This window comes from Rhinolophus sinicus, linkage group LG06 (assembly GCF_036562045.2).
Source record: "Rhinolophus sinicus isolate RSC01 linkage group LG06, ASM3656204v1, whole genome shotgun sequence".
In the NCBI taxonomy this organism is placed as follows: Eukaryota; Metazoa; Chordata; class Mammalia; order Chiroptera; family Rhinolophidae; genus Rhinolophus; species Rhinolophus sinicus.
This window is the reverse complement of record NC_133756.1, coordinates 157,062,302-157,078,177: the sequence shown is the minus strand read 5'-3', so window position 1 is coordinate 157,078,177 and position 15,876 is coordinate 157,062,302. Positions and strand designations below refer to the sequence as shown.

Genomic DNA, 15,876 nt, shown 5'->3' with positions numbered 1-15,876 from the left:
GGTCTTATGTTAATTTCTGCTCCAAAAGACGCATTAGAGCTGATTGTCCGGCTAGGTCTTGTTTTCGGGGAAACAGGGTATTTGAATGTGCATGGCAGCTGCCAAGATCACAGTACATGACATCGCCTAGCTAATCTGACACCTGTGCGTGCCCTGTGGGCTGTCCATCCCAAGATCTTTGGAGCACCCACCTCCTGACCATACAGGCTAGGCAGCTGTCACTCCCATTTGTAGACGTGAAGGGTAACTTGTATTTGTCACTGCACGTCCACTGCACCATGTCTATTTCCTCTACCCGCCATGGACTTGAGGACAGACTGATGTATTTGCTCTGCATCCCAGGGCCTGGGGCAGGGTTGGTGCCAGTAAACGTTTGGTGGATGAAAAATGAGGGGAAGAGCCAGGATCTTGGGATCTTGGTCCAGTTCTTGTGCCAGCCCCAGGCTAAGGTCCCTGAAGGCTGGGCTGGTGACCTTACTGTTTACTCCCAGTGGCAAGTGTGGCCTGGCCCACAGCAAGTTCCCAGCAAACTGAACAGTAGATGTATGGCTGACGGAACAGATGTCCCATTGTAACACCTCCTCCAGGTTCCCTCCCACCCTCCCCTGCTTTACTCATAGCACTTTCACCATCTGACACACAATATATTTTACTCGCTTATTATGTTTTCTCCATCAGAATGAAAGCTCCTTGAGGACAGGAATTTTTGTCTGTTGTCTATATTCCCTGGTACCTAGAACTATGCCTGTACACAGCAGGCATTTAATAAATACTTTGTTGAAGACTAACTGGGCACGAGTTAATCAGATCTTTGGGGCTTCTGCAGAGTCTCGTACAGGAAGGAGGGTGCTAGAGAGGAACTCTGCTCCCTGTAACCTCCCCATTTTTCTCTTTCAATGTTGAAAAGTGGGGTGGAGCTGGATTCAGTTTGCTGGGTGATGGGGTCAGTGGGGTACAGAGGTACCCAAAACAGCCCCTGGGAAGATGTGGGTAGCTGGATTCCTGACTGCCAGCCTCCTGGCCTGGGCTAGATGCAGGACCTTGAGAGAACATACACATTTTGGGGAGTCACCAGCTCCCTGAGGAACCAGAAGAATTCACTCTCCTTGCTTTGAAGGCACTTGGAGAAGGAGAAGGGGACAGGAGGGAGCTGAACCTCTTCCCAGCCCCCAGGCTTTGCCAGGTCCCAGGCTCCCTCTGGGCTTCTGTCCCACAAAGACCTGCCCCAGACCCCTCAAAGGCTCAGAGCCCCATCAGAGGTGGGGTCCCTGTTTTGGAGTCAGAGTTGGGAGTGGCGGGCCCACCAGAGGTGTGTGACCAGTGGCCCGAGAGGTGCCGTGTCCGACAGGGTGGTTGGCTACAGGAGGCCTCTGGGCTGTCCTGAGCTCAGACCTTGGCGGCCGGCCGCTGGGGTGGCTGCTTCTGTAGCAGTGCCAGGGTGTCCCGCTTCTCGATGGAGCGCAGCTGCTTCTTCTTCGCCCGCTTGAGCTTGGCGGGGTTTCGGATCTGGGGGGCGGGGGTGAGGGGAGGACATTAGTGTGGCTGGAGTGTCAGGAAAAGGGAGGCCTGGAATCGCAGCAGGAGAGTGGGTGCTGAGGCACCGCGAACGCAACACCCAGCCCCCCAGGCACGGCAACACTCACCACTTGGACAATCTCTGCCTTGCGTTCGTTTTCCAGGCGGCGTTTCAGGTTCTCGGCTCGGCGCTGCTTCTTCTCCTGGAACGCACAGGGGAAGGGGCTGTGGGTCTGGGAGCCGAGGCAGCCCTGGTCGCTCAGGCCCCAGAGAAGTGAGAACTGGCAGAATTCCCAGAGGGGAGGGGAAGCGCCTCTCAGCCTGGGTCTAGGTCGTTCTTGGCGGTACGTGGGTAGAGGGCCAGGCAGGAACAATCCCTTTGCCCATGGGACCAGAAACCCACCATGGTGGGAAGGTCCTGACTCCACCTGAGAAGGTGGGCACCTGGGCAGGCAGCTGAGGACAGGGCCTTAGACGGGACTGGGGGAGGGGGTGCTTAGACACAGGTGGCTCCCCACCTAGACACTCAGGCACATGCAGACAGCGGGCCCTGGCACGGGCCCCTCCTCAACTGCCAGGGTTCCCTCATTCCCACCCTGTCAGTCTGCCTCTCTCTCCCTGAAGCCCATGTGCCCTGAGAACACAAGGCTGGGGGTGAGGACTGGGCAGGGTGGAGGCTGCAGAGAAGAGGCTCTGGTTCAAATCCTGACTCTGCTCCTTCCTAAACGCGTGACCTTGGCGGAGTCGTTTAATCGCTGTGTGCCTCAGCTCCATGTTTAAAGTGAAGACACTGACATCAGCTGGCTTTGAGGAAGAAATGAATGAATGCACGTACAGTGCTTGGACGTACCCGGTCATGGGAACACTTAGAACATGAATCTAGATGGAATCTGTCTTGGGAATGGGAAGCCCAGGGATCTCTGGCTTTGCCGACTGCTGTCCCTGGTGAGGCCAGGGTGGGATGTGGGTGCTGAGGTTGCTGCATGGGCAGGGGCCCTTCTTGGCTTTGGTAACTCAGGGGAGCAGGGGTAGCCTGGGCCCCTGGGAAGAAAGGAGAAGTGAGACTTGGGCTCCGGAGTCAGGGGAAGGTCTGGGTTGGGGGCCGTGATAAGGCTGTCTTGCTCAAGACGGAGTCGGGGCCACATAGGAAGTGAGATAGTCTCAGCACATGGCAGCAGCCACACCTTCTCTAGGACCTCGACCATAGGCTGAGCTGGGCGACTCAAAGCAGGGAAGAGATGACCGAGTGACTAGCCCAGTCCTTCCCTCCGTGGCCAGGCTGGGGCCACAGGCTGGGGCGAGGTGTTTGACTCCTCCTGTGCTCCCGGGATTGCTAGGCGGATGACGTCTCCCTGACAACCCGGTGCTGGTGGGCGATCACTGGCCGACACCTTGCTTTCTCTGCGTGGCCTGCTGGGGCTTCCTAGAGACTGAAGAGGTGGGCATGAGCCTCTCACGGGGTATTTCTGGCCCTGGGATGAGCGTCAGGGAGAAAACTGGAGGAAAGTGCGGGCATCCTCTTTGCTGATGTGTGGGACCACCTCTTGGAGAATGACAGAAACAATCGAAGCCTCTCCCCCCTGAGCAGGGACCCCCGAGCCGACTTTGCTGAATGCTCCTATCACCAGTGGGGGCCACTGGGGGCTCCGCCCTGGGCCTCCTCCCCATCCTTGAGCCTCCTACAGAGCCCTGGCCTAAACTGCATGTTCCACTGACTGCCTACCCTGTGGTCCCAGGTTGCACTTCTGCTTCTGGCCAGGCTCCCTGCCTCCCTGGGACCCTCAGGCGTGAGAAAGACTCTTCGCCAAGTCAGCCTCCCCCTGGGCACCTGTGCGAGCGTCCCCCTCCCGCCAGGCCTGTGACAGTAGACTGGCTCAGCCCGAACTCCAGCCTCAGCCTGGAGGGCCGGCCCCTCACCTGCCGCCGCCTCTCCTTCTCCTCCTCCAGGTGCCGGGCAAAGGCCTTGGCCAGCTTCCTCTCCTGCCGTTCCTTCATCTTCCGCTGCCAGGATGTGCGCAGGGGCTTGTCCTGAACCATTTGGGAGAACCTGGATGGGGGAGAGGGGATACTCATGGATTCTGTGGGACGCACCGGTGCCCTCTCCTCTCAGCTCCAGGCTCTGAGCCTTCTTCCCCTGAACCCAGTGAGAATCACCTCCCCACCTGCTGGCATGCTGGACAGTTGACCCTCCAGGTCTGCAGAGACTCGGGGCAGGAAAGGGGCCTGAACATGCTGGCTGCCATTTCTTACGTGCCTCTGAGGTGGGGATCTCTTGCTCTCTCCATTTTACAGAGGAGCAAACCAAGGCTCTGAGAGGTTAAATAACTGCCCAAGGTCACCTTGTTCCCAAGTCCCTGTTTGTGACCACAGAGTCCAGGCCACACAGCCTCTGCCACAAAGCTGCTCTTCCCCAAGCGCAGTCGGCCAGGGCCTGAGTGCCTCTGGAGATGGGGCTCACTCCCGATTGGGGGGCTGTGAACGGCTACAGGTCTCTTAATGATTCAGCATGTCTCTCCCCAGTAGGGAAATGTGAAAATGGAGTGGGCACTGGAGGTTATCAGGGGAAGTCTTGATTTCCGTAAGTGTGGTAGTGACATTTTAGTCATGGGAGAAAGGAGATGATCTGTGAGAACACACACTGCAAGGAGTACAGGTGCAATGACACGCCTCGGACGTGCGTGAAATATTCCAGAAAAGAAAACAACGTCAGGGAGCAAGTTGAGGCTCGACCAGTAAAATGTTGAGGACTATGGAAGCTGGTGATGAGAACGTGGGGTTCATTAAACTGCGCTCCCCTCAGCTGTACGTCTTTCTCCTGAACTCTAGGCCTGTTTGGGTGTCCCGTGGGCCTTTTCTCCTTAGCAGATCCTCTCATAGTGGCCTTTTTGCCTCCTCCAATATCTTAACTTGCGAAAGAGTTCCGGTTCATCCACGTCCATTACATGGTGCCCTGAACTGTCACAGCAGGTCAGCGGTCCTGCCCCAGCCTCTGAAGGCTGTGACGCTTCCAGGGCAGAGCCCACTCCCATCCACCGGGAAGGGTCGATATGGCTGTCTTCTCCTCTTCTTGCTTCACAGGAGTCTGGCACACACAGCTGGATTTGACCCTACACCTGTCCGTCTTCAGGCTGATTCTGCTCTCCCTCCCCCCACTCTGCCTGCCTGAGCTCAGCACACCCCCGCACTGTTCCTTCTCCCTGTCGCCAAGGGCCTGCTGCGCAAGACCTAGCCTCTGAAGCACAGAAGAATGAGGCTGCAGCATGACCTTCCTCCCTGCCCCAACTGGGGTCCGAGAAACCCAAATGGACCAGGCAGTGGCGACCTGGACAGAGCCACAGGACACAAAGCTGCATCTTTCTGGAGCAGCACTGCCAAGCACAACTTTCTGTAATGGTAGAACTGTTCACATTGTTGCTGCCCAATAAGGAAGCCACTAGTTACATGGCTGCTGAGCACTGGAAATGTGGTTGGTGTGACTGAGGAACTGAACTTTTAACTTCATTTAATTTTAATCAACTTAAATGGAAATAGCCACATGTGTTGGTGGCGAAGGTATTGGGCAGTGCCGTTCCAGAGCATCGATTTTACTTGGAGATTGGAGGAATATAGGCCTGGGTTCCAAGGCCCGAATCCACCTGTGTGACCTTGGGCAAGGCAGCCTCTCAGCACCTTCCCATGTCACATGGAGATGAGAATCATTCTCATCCCAAAGGACAGTGTGAGGATTAATCGAGACTTGGCATGAGAATCACTTAGCACAGTGCACTGCACATAGCAGGTGTTCAATAAACACCACCCTTCAGAGAAGGGAGCCGGCAAACCCAAGGTGGCATTTGGCATGAGCATGGAAGGTGGGGCTGCAGCCAGGCCTTTCCGGCTGTGACTACCTCTATAGCCCCCCCTTTGCTGGGACAACTCCACTGTCTCTGGGCTCATTCACCAAAGATCACAAACATCAATTCGATGGCCCTTTGGCCCTTATCCACAAGACCTGCCTGAAGCTTCTGAAGGTGTTTTAATTCTACTGCAACAGCTTCTGCTTTCACACAGGACCTCCTATGGTCTGTTCACCCGTTTCTCTGCAGAGCCTTGGCTTCCTCATATGTAAAGTGAGGATAAACCTGCTGGTTCATAGGGCTGATGTGCAGATTAAACCCCGTGATGCATGTTGGTCCCTCTGTCTGAAAGGCCACCCCCTGGCCAAGGCCTACTGAAGTGCTTAGCAGTGTCCTGTATACTCAGTCAGTGCTGGGAATACTTTTTATCACGAAGGCAAATAACTGTAACAGATAATAGTGGGTGAAGACCTCACTGCTTTTTATCAAGTCACAGCTGGTTTACTTGCTTCTGCCTCCCTCACTGGCGAAGGCAGACAAAGGCAAATGGCTGTTGAATGAATACACAAATGAGGTTCTTTGGAGAGATGCAGAGACCCTGAAGAGAAAAGCAGCACAGAAATAACCATGCTCTCCCGGCCCGGGTCCCAGGGCATTTTACCACACTCTGATTATAATTACCAGTTTGTGTGAGCTCTCTCCAACCTAGGGGCGTCTCCAGGCTGCACCGGTGCCCCAATACCACAGAGAGCCCCCCCCCTGCCCAGCTGCCCCCCCATTTCACCTCTTCTTGGAGCGGTCCTTCCACACCCGCCCCGATTTGGGCTTTCCCTTCGGGATTATAAGAACCTCCATCTCCTCCTTCAATTTCTTGGGCGCTGGGGCCTGGTCTGAAGATCCTTTGCGCTTCTTTGGCCCTAGGCCGTCTCTCCCCGGCTCCCCGGCGGGAGGTGGCTTGCTCGGCTCGCGCTGACCCCGAGGGGAGCCGGATGACTGGGGTGTCAGCTCCTGTAGTGGCGGCGAGGGCTCCGGACCTGGGGCTCGCTGGGCCGGGTAAGGTTCTGGTGCTCCCGGGCCCGGCTGCAACTGGTGTCCGGGAGACTCCGGCGCTCGCGCCTCCTTACTGTGGGCCAACTCCGCGTCCGGTTCTTCACGCCTCTGGAAGAACTGTGGTGACTCCCCACTTGGCTTTAGCTGACGTCGGAGGGATTCAGGACTCAACGCCTCCTGTCTTCGGGGCGCCTCCAGGCCTGGATGTTGCTGACTCTGGGGGGGCCCTGAGCCCGGATCTGGGTCCCTGCGGGGGGACCCCAGGCCTGCCCCCTGCTGTAGGCTGGGTGATCCCGGGAATGTCCCCGGCTGACGTCTGGGGGATCCCGGGCCGGGTTGCCGCGCACTCCGAGGAGACTCGGGCTCCCTCGTTTCTTCTGGGTTCAACTCAAACTCCACAAGGACCCGTCTCGCCCGCAAAACTGAGGTGGGAGGATCGGTGGATTCAGGCTTTAGGCCTTCCAGCCGCCGGCTGCGCCTCCGCGGTGTATCCATGGCCCAACCTGAAACTTTCCCGAACCCGAGACCACGTGCGGCGTCCGGGGCAACTGGCGCTGTGCTATGACGTCAGCGTCCGCCACGTTGGTGCCGGGCAGGAGCGGCTATTGCCAGGGCAGCCATGTTGGTGATGGGCAGAGAGGCGGGGTTGGTGGCCCGAGGGGCTGGGCTTCATATGCGCGTGCGCAAAGCGCTGTGGTGCATTTGCTTGGGATTGATGAGCGAACGAAGCCTAGCTTGAGATCCCGGTTTACCTTTCCTGCAGTTTCCTGGGGAAAAGATCGTGCAGGGAAGGGAAAGGGGACCCATTTCCTGGAGAAAAGAGGATTGAGAAAAGATCCATGGAGCCCGTAGGCAAGCAAGGCTGGATGAAAACTTGGCCACTCCTGTGTAGTAGGGCAGGGGTCCCACCCTCTTTGGGCCTCAGTTTTTTCACGTGTAATATGGGTGATTTTGCACTAGTTTAATGTATCTAAAATGACCCTGTCTGAGTACTCCTAACTGCCAAAGTATTACCTGGAGGATCCTGGAGGTGGGGAAGTCCGGAGTTACCAGCAGAGTTACCGGTTAAATGTTCATACCTTTGCCTTCTTTTCTCCCACCCTGTGCTTAAGTATCAAATCTATGATTCGCCCTTTTCAATCAATATTTCCAACATTGACGCATGAAGTTGAGGTACCAGTAAGATGTATCACCTTTGTCCTGGCACACCTGGGCCCTCAGCCACACTGCATACCCTCTCCGGTGCCCCTTTGCCCCAGTTCTAGAGACAAATTGGATGGTCTCTGAGCTTCCTGTCAGCTGAGACTGTGGTCTTTGCCCCAGTGTGTGAACCTGTCTTCTCCCCTCCTTTGCGTGAGACCCAGGTAGGACTTCGAGTCATTCCCAGCATGAGTCTTTCTTAGGAAGAACATCTTGGAAGTTGCCCAACTGTATCCCAGCTCCAGTGTTATTCTTAGAACTGCCTGGGGATGATCCTCTGGGATCCCAGGGCTCCTGTCCTGCTGTCCCAGTGGCTTCTTTTAGAAAACATTGTTTCTCCAGCAGAGAGGTTGTGAGAGGGCCTGGGAAACTGTCCAAGGATGCTCAGGAGTCAGAGGAGAAAGGTCAGGGCAGACATGTGAGGCCTCAGCACTGAGCATAGCCCCCACCTGCTCAGTCACTCTGCAGTGTCAGGTAGAGCTCAGCCTGTCTTGACTGTGGATCAAGGAGGAGGTAAGGAGGTTCCAGACAAAGGTTCCTGGAGGATGGAAAAGTGGACTGAGAAGCCCTTAACACATCTCACTCCTTGGCTGGTGCCATGTAGCATCCCCAATGCATCCTGATGAATTCAGCCTGTTGAAATCACCTCCCCAAAGGTAAGACGACGGCATGGGTTCTCCAATGTCCCTCCATGTCATCAGAAATAGCTGCACCCTTGGACTGTTGTCATGTGTTAGTCCCTGCCTTCCTGGCCCCTCTCAGAGGCTCCTTCTGCAGGCTCAGCGCCCTCATAATCCTGGGCCAAGGAACTCCCTGCAGGGAGGCTTCCCTCAGTCCCCTGCCCAGCAGCACGGCGCCCCACTGCAGAAGCAGCTCGGACTTGTCCTTGCCCAGCTCTTCCAGCCCCCAGCTCTTGGTTCCTTCAATTCCTGCACCTGCCTGGAGACCTGAGTGGCCTGCTCAGAACCAGGTCCAGTGTGCGTTACCAGGGCTATTGGAGGAGACCGTATGCCACCCCACTGCCACTGTCCTGTGTCAGGTCCCCTCAGCTTCCTGTTTCCTGAGCTCCTGTCCTCAGCTGGAGGGATGGCTCTCAAATGCTGAATGGATCATATCCCGGCCAGGCTTAAAGTACTGCAGAGGGTGATCTCAGGTCCCCGCCCGGGTAGTGTGAGAGAAAGATGTTTGACAGACATGGGCTCTGTGGGTACCTCTGGAATCATGTGTGGAGACCCTTTATCAAGCTAGGCATCAGGCGAACTGTGGCCCAGAACCCTCCACTCCCACCTGACCTGTTTGTCATTGTCATTATCAATAAGTGTGCAGGGCCCCAGAGGAGACCCCTGAATTTTTCAGAAAAGTCTGGTGTGGCAGTTGGGACTCTGTTCCCTCACACTCCTTTGCTTTCTCCCGCAAACATCCCAGCCTCCTTACTCTTGGGTGGGAGGATGCTGAGGGGGTTCTCGCAGTCCCCCAGAGGACCCAGCAGGATTGAGCCCCAGTTGCTTACGAAGGTAACCTGGTCATTCATGCATCCTCTTTTGGCATCTTCTCTGTCCCTGCCTCACTTTCTCACTGGTAGGTGCTCACTGAGGTCATTTGCTGAACAGACTATCTGCACTTAAATCCTTGTCTCAGTCAGCTCTGGAGGAACCCAGCCTAAAACACTGGGGCAAGCAATGATCGGGCCAGGTATTCTTCCAAGCACTCTATATGTACAGAGCCATGTAATCCTCATGACAACCCTGTGAGGCAGGTGCTGTTACTACTCCCATTTCACAGATAAAGAAACGGAGGCACAGAGAGGTTGGGACACTTGTAAAGGTCACACAGCAAATCAGTGGTGTGGGATCCTCACCTAGGCTGTCTGACTTCAGAGCCACAACCCTTAAGAGTAAATCTTCTGTTACCCAAGTAAGGAAACTGAGGCACAGAAAGGCGAAGGTGCTTGCCCAAAGTCACACAGCTCTATATCAAGGAGTCAGGAGTACGGTTCCAGAGCCGGCATACTTAGCTGCCTTGCATCTGCCCCTCACATGGGCCTCGCTCACCCTTCCTCACACTGACCCTGATCTGTATACTGGGAGCTGCTGGGTGCCATGTCGCCCCATGGGCTGGCCATGGCTCTCTGTGCATACACACTGGGCAGAGTGCTGAAGGATTATTTATGTAAACTGAGATCTGCTGAGAGATGACCAAAGATACAGATCAGGTGTTCTTCTCTGAGCCATTGATACTCCACCCAGTCAAGGGTGCTGCCGTTGAGAGGGTGTGACAGTCCCTAGATGTCAGGGGCACGCATCCCCGCAGCCCTCTGCTCAGGACCACGAGCCGAGAGAAGCAGAGAAAGGGTTGTGGCAGTCACCCGAGCACTAACTGAGCACTTCCTAAGTGCTGGGCCTCTCCTGGGTGCTCGTTTGATCCCCTGGAGTGTGGATGCAGGAGGGTGATGCCTGCACCAGGAGGGTGCTTGATAAGCATTTGCTAAACATGGGAATGGATGTTCATTATGACCCCCCAGGGCTGGATGAACAGCCCTGGTTTACCAACGAGGAAATCCGAGGCTGGGAGAGGTTGTGATTTGGTGCCTGGCGACTTAAGGAGAAGGTACCTGGTGCTAGGACAGCACTGGAGCTCAGGGCTTCCTGACTCCACATCCAAGCCCCTACTCTCACATCCGCCAAGCCTGGGGGCCGAGTATGTGTAAGGACTTGGCAACTGGGATGTCGCTGAGTGTGGCTGGAGTGAGGGCAGGACCTGATGAGGCAAAGACGTCACTGGGCTGGGGCTGAGCCTGGGCACACAGGTCCAGGCTGCCCTCTCCTCCACTCAGAGGTCTCTTAAGTATGTGAAGTCAGCTTTCCTGTAGCTTCCCCAGAATTGTCTTTTTTTTCTAGGCCCAACATCTCCTGCCCCTCCAGCTGGCCCTCCCACTCTTGGGAAAAGACACCAGTTCTCTACAACCCTTCCAGAACGTGGTGCGCAGAACTCCCTCAGGCACCCAGCTTGCCTGCCCCACAGAGAGCCAAGGGCATTTGTCACTTTCCTACTCCACCATTCCCATCCTCTTCCCGACAGTGAGCCATCAACTGACACCTTGAGTCTGGTTCCAGGTGCTGTCCCCCCCCCCCGCCCCCCCCCCCCATCCCAGTGATGAGCTGTTGATTTTTCTGGACAAGTGCCGGCTTTGTCATTGGCCTTGCTACATTTTGTTTTGACCTCGCTGGTGACCCAGCTCTCCTCCCTCAGTATTTGCTCCCCCTCCTCCTTTGCGTGCGTGAACCTTGAATCAGGCCCTGCCGAGAAATTGCAACAGGACCACATTATTATGTCAGTTCTTATCATGAGCACTTATCTCAGAGGTTCATCGTTTCTTTGTGTTCCCCAGCAGCTCACAATGAGTCTCAGATTCTCAAGAGGAGGGGCAGAGACCTCAGCAGAGGGGCGAGGGGAATGGATGGGAGTGGAACCTGGGGCCCCTGCTGTGAGACCTCCTCTCTGTCCCCAGAGAGCATCAGCAGGGGGCTGGGAAGGGACCTCTTTGCACAGCTCTTGTGTACCGTATACCTGCAGAGCTTATCTCCTGATCCGCTCACAGCATTTGCATGTTTTGCTAAAACAAGAAGAGGGCAGACCTGCTATCCCCAGGACGACAAGTCCACCTCCCCCTCCGCAGGCCCTGCCAGTCTCCACAGCACATTCCCCTGCCCCAGGCAGACCAGGGAAGGGGTGAGGGTGGGCTGGGGAATGAACACTTGGGCCAGGTAGGAGGTAGATACCCCAAGAAGGGGGACATGGCAGCTCACACCCCATCTCATCCTCATCCCAGTGTGTCAGATAGCAATGTTTCTCAAACTTTGGTGAGCATCAGAATCAGACAGAGGGCCCATTAGAACAGATTTCTGGGCCCCAAACCCAGAAATAATGATTCAGTAGGTCTGGGTGGGGCCGAGATTCTGCATTTCTAACAAGCACCTGGGTGATGCTACTGCTGGTCTGTCGCCTGCACTTCAAGGCACCGTGTCCTGCAGGACAGAATGCGTGATGCCTGAAGAGCTGCCCTGCTTCATCTGTGCACAGAGCAGGCGCTGAGTTCTCCCTACCGTTTATTTGTTCACCAAATATTTATTGGATGTTTCTTCTCTGAGAGGCACTAGGAGTACGGCAGGGAAAGGGGCTGTTGTGGCCCCTGCCTCAATGGCACTTATGTTGAAATACTTGAATCTCCAAACTGTCCTTTGAGGAAAGCTGGGCAGGAATTGTTTCCCCTATTTTACAGGTGAGGACACAGCATCGCCGAGAGGTTACGTGACCTCCTGAAAGTCACACAAATGTACAGTGGCAGAACTTGAACCCAGGACTTCTCAACTTGAGATCTGCCCGCCATCCACTTGTCGTGAGCCATCCTGGCTTCATGGGGTTGGGTTTCGATGGCAGAGCTACAGACTTTGGATGTGTGTCAGTGGGTGACAGCTGGGGGCTTCATTCTTACATATGGAAGGAGAGCTTGACAGACAAACAGGCACATCCCCACGCCCACACACCCAACTCTCAGTTCCTAAGACTACAGAGTTTCACAATGAGTCATTCCCCCTTCCTTCCTCTTGTTTGCTTATCCCTCCCCTCTCATTTCCTCTAACATCTGGATTCTCTACAGCTCTGGCCCTTCCAGTGTGGTATCTGCTCCAGCGAGGAATGTCTTCCCCAACCAATATGGCAGCCTCATCTCCATGGCAACCCTTGGAAACCTGTCCTTGGTGACCAAGGAGCAAAATATGAGGTCCCTTTTTAGAAGCAAGTTTGAGGGTGGAATCTGCTGCCCCTGTGGCTGGGGAACCTCTTTTCTCCATCTTCTCACCCTCCAGCAGTGGAGTAAAACCGGCCCTGAATCTGACTGAGCTGCTGAGATGAAGTTCCCCTGAGTCGACAGGCTTGCGTCTCTGTTCTTCCCAAGGAGCCTCAGGAACCTCGGGTTCCAGGTGGAAGACAGAGCAGCTGTCCCCAGAATCCACTGGATCAGCCAGGCTGCTGCTTGTGGCTCCCACACCCCAAGCCTTGCTCTGTCAAAGGACTGTTATGGAAACAAACAGATCGCTTCCCCCCAAAAGACCCTTCAGTGCTTACGGATTCAAAAGCATATCATTTATGGTAAATTTTACAGACATAAAAATTATAGCAATATTGATGAGAAGACATTTTATTGCAGTGGGTTAAAAAAAACAACAGCCCACAAAAACATACCAAGTCCACCTGAAGTTTAGATGATAGAGATTTGTCCAGAGTGGCTACCAAGCATGGAGGGTGTTTGCAGGTTTATCTCATTTAATTCTCATGGCCGCCCCCTGAGGAAGTTGATTCTGCTCTTTTTTAGAGGCGAAGGAGCTTGTCAACTCCTTGCCAGCAGAGAATTTGAATCCAGGACTCTGCCTCCAAAGTGCGTGCACCTTCACCCACCCTCTCTGCCTCTGTGTTTTAGGCATTTGACCTAAATCAAGAATAAGTCCTGATTTTCTATTCTTTAAAAATAAGGCACAAGGCAGACATTTCAGGGCATTAAGAGTGCCTTCCATACAAAGCAGGGGCTGATCAAAGGGTTATTCTGCTTTTTAAAATTTTCAGTTCAAATTAAAATATTACACAACAATAAGATACTATCACTCTCTGAGTGGTTTTAGCTCTGCCTGCGAGATGACTCAGGTTAGATCTAGATAGCCCCCTTTTTTGGAAATTAGACACAGAAGGTACAGGAGAGTGCATTTTCTAAAGTTGGCTGCAACAGTATCTCCTGTCCATGTTGTCTTCCTCCAGTGTGACCTTGACACCCCTTTCCTAGAGTAAGTGTGGGGTCTATGTTTCCCCACTCCTGAACCTGGATGGACCGTTGTGATTGCCTTGGCCAAAATGCTATGGCAGAACGGTTGCCACGTGACTTCAGAGGCTAGAGCATAAGAATGCCACGTGCTCCTGCCTGGCTTTCACAGGATGCTCACTCTTGGAACTCAGCTGCTATGCTGTGTGGAAGCCTAAGTCATCTCCTGTGGGGAGACCACGTGGAGACCAGTGAAAGTGTTCCAGCTGACAGCCCAGCTGAGGTCCCAGCCGACAACCCATGTCATCTACAAGGCATGAGTGAAGCAGATGCTTTCAGATGCTTCCAGATGACAGCCCCCACCTGTCAGGTCACTCCCAACTTTGAGTCTGCCTAGCAGAGGTTCCAGAAATCATGAGGCAGAGACAACCTCCTCACACTATGCCTGTCCAAGTTCTGTGCTATAGGATCTGTGAGCATAATGAAATGGTGGTTTCACATCACAAAGTTTGGGGGTTGTTACACAGCAAAAGTAACGGGAACAAAGGGTATTTGCTCATAATCAGGGGTCTGTCTCAAGGGAGAAAATCTTGTGGCATTTTTTGGGCACCCTTTTCTGGGGCAGATGTAATTTGCAGGGGTAATACCCAATCATGGCCCCATTATTTTATTAGAGGCAGTTTGGATGGGCAAACCCTTCCTTGTTCTTTAGTCCCCATATATTAATATATGCTACTTGTATAGTTCTTTATTATTTATTTTCCATTGACTAGAATGTCAGTTTCCTGTGGACAGGATTTGTTTTTTTCTGTTTTGTTTGTTACTGTGTTCCAGGAGCCCAGATTAGTGCTTGGTACTTAGTAGCTGCTCAATAAAAAAAATATTGAATGAATGAGTGAATGAAGAAACATCAAGTGAACACAGTTTTTGATAACGATTTCTCAAGAGAATTTTGTTAATGTTACCATGTTCTAGTTATTATGATAATGTAACATTATTCTCTGGACAATGGCAAGCTCAGTGTGGTGGGAATTGCTTGAGAATCACAGTAGAGAACAGAATAGAGATGAGCGTAACAGAGAATAGTTAAAAGAGGTAGGAGTTAATAGTTAAGAATAGTTTAGTCCCAACTTTTTCTTGAAGTAAAGAAAAAAAAAAAATCATCAAATGAATGATGAGTGGTAGGGGGACTTCAACTATATACTAAGGAGTTTGTTTAAGGAATTTGTTCCTGGACACTGGTTAAAGGACTTAGGATCAGTCAACAATATGAATCTATTCAATCAAGATTTCTTTGTTGCCCAGTGTACCCTGGGTGTCATGGGGTCCTCAAGCTGTGTTGAGTCCAATTAGAGAGACAAGACTGAAGTCTGTGAGGTGGCCAGTGCAATACGGAAAGCTAAGCCCAGTGGTAACACTGATAGGGTTTCACCAGCTGAGGTTCCTGAGGGTGAGAATGTCCAGGAGGACTTCCTGGAGGAGGCAGATCCAGGGGATTGAGAAACTGGCTAGGTGGGCAGCTTTCCCAGGTACTGATCCAGAGAGACACACTACAACACCACCGGGATTCATCAGAAATCTGCTGCCTGTTAACTCAGGTTTCCACCTGTAGGTTCTCAAATAGCTGGTGGAAAGGAAATCAGTGTCCCTTTCGCCAAAATACCCGTAAGTAGATAGGTAAATACTTAAGTAGGTAATACCCTTAAGAAGAAACAAAACCTTCTCCCGAGCACCAGCCATGTCTGTGGGATATTTTTGTGATATGCATTGTAAGTTGCTGCACCCACTGGCTCATCCAGCTGTGAGACCAGCCAACTGGCAACCCCTGGAGTGGGCATTGCTGGGCAGCCCACATTCTGAAACCAAATAATGCACAGCAGGGGCTGTGTCATGCAGGGTCTCTGGTTCCGCTCCCTGCACAAAAATGCAGGATATGGTGAGGCCAAAAAGGAACATCCACGGAGCCACAGATAGGGGAGTCAGACCACTATATTCTCACTGGCAGCTGGGCTGGCAACACAGGAAGCAGGAGCCACAGGATCTGCAATCCGCCATCCGCTTCTCTGCCAACTAACCTCACTTGCTAACTGCAATCCCTGCTAGCTCAGCCACAGCAGTTATATCAGTGGCCAATGGCTCACTGGTTACAGCTGACGGCCAACTAGCCACAGCTGATGGCCATCTACTACCTGAGCCAGCACCCGTCCACGTGAGACCGAGAGCCTGGAAACTGCTCTCTGGGACTCTGTCCCCACAGGCTGTTTACCAAGAACATATCTGCTAAGCCTTTACAATGTCTCCTCAAAGCTGTGTGGTTACAATGGACAACCACAGAGAGAATAGCAGTCACAGAGACTAAACCACACACACTTGAAGATACTGAGAATGAGACTCATTGGTACCCTGCAAGTCACCTCCGCCACTTTGTACCTGAGTGAATAACACTCTTCAGGCTTGAGGGAGAGA

At 53.4% G+C, this 15,876-nt stretch overlaps 1 protein-coding gene across 1 annotated transcript; it reads right to left on the bottom strand.

Moving 5' to 3' along the window:
- Window positions 1-633: 633 nt before the first annotated feature.
- CCDC86 (coiled-coil domain containing 86) lies at window positions 634-7,034 on the bottom strand. The gene is made up of 4 exons (XM_019754095.2): window positions 6,136-7,034; window positions 3,433-3,562; window positions 1,644-1,718; window positions 634-1,506 (listed from the first exon to the last, which is right to left on the bottom strand). The coding sequence occupies exons 1-4, from the start codon at window positions 6,894-6,896 to the stop codon at window positions 1,387-1,389; spliced, it is 1,086 nt and encodes a 361-aa protein (XP_019609654.2). The 5' UTR covers window positions 6,897-7,034; the 3' UTR covers window positions 634-1,386.
- Between the last annotated feature and the right edge of the window lie 8,842 nt (window positions 7,035-15,876).

Bases quoted from the DNA above. Each gene is read 5' to 3' on its own strand.
- CCDC86 (XM_019754095.2), bottom strand. From the start codon at position 6,896: ATGGATACACCGCGGAGGCGCAGCCGGCGGCTGGAAGGCCTAAAGCCT. The intron at 3,563-6,135 runs GTGAAATGGGGG...TCCCCCATCCAG, and splicing joins AAGGACCGCTCCAAGAAGAG to GTTCTCCCAAATGGTTCAGG. The intron at 1,507-1,643 runs GTGAGTGTTGCC...CCCGCCCCCCAG, and splicing joins AGGCAGAGATTGTCCAAGTG to ATCCGAAACCCCGCCAAGCT.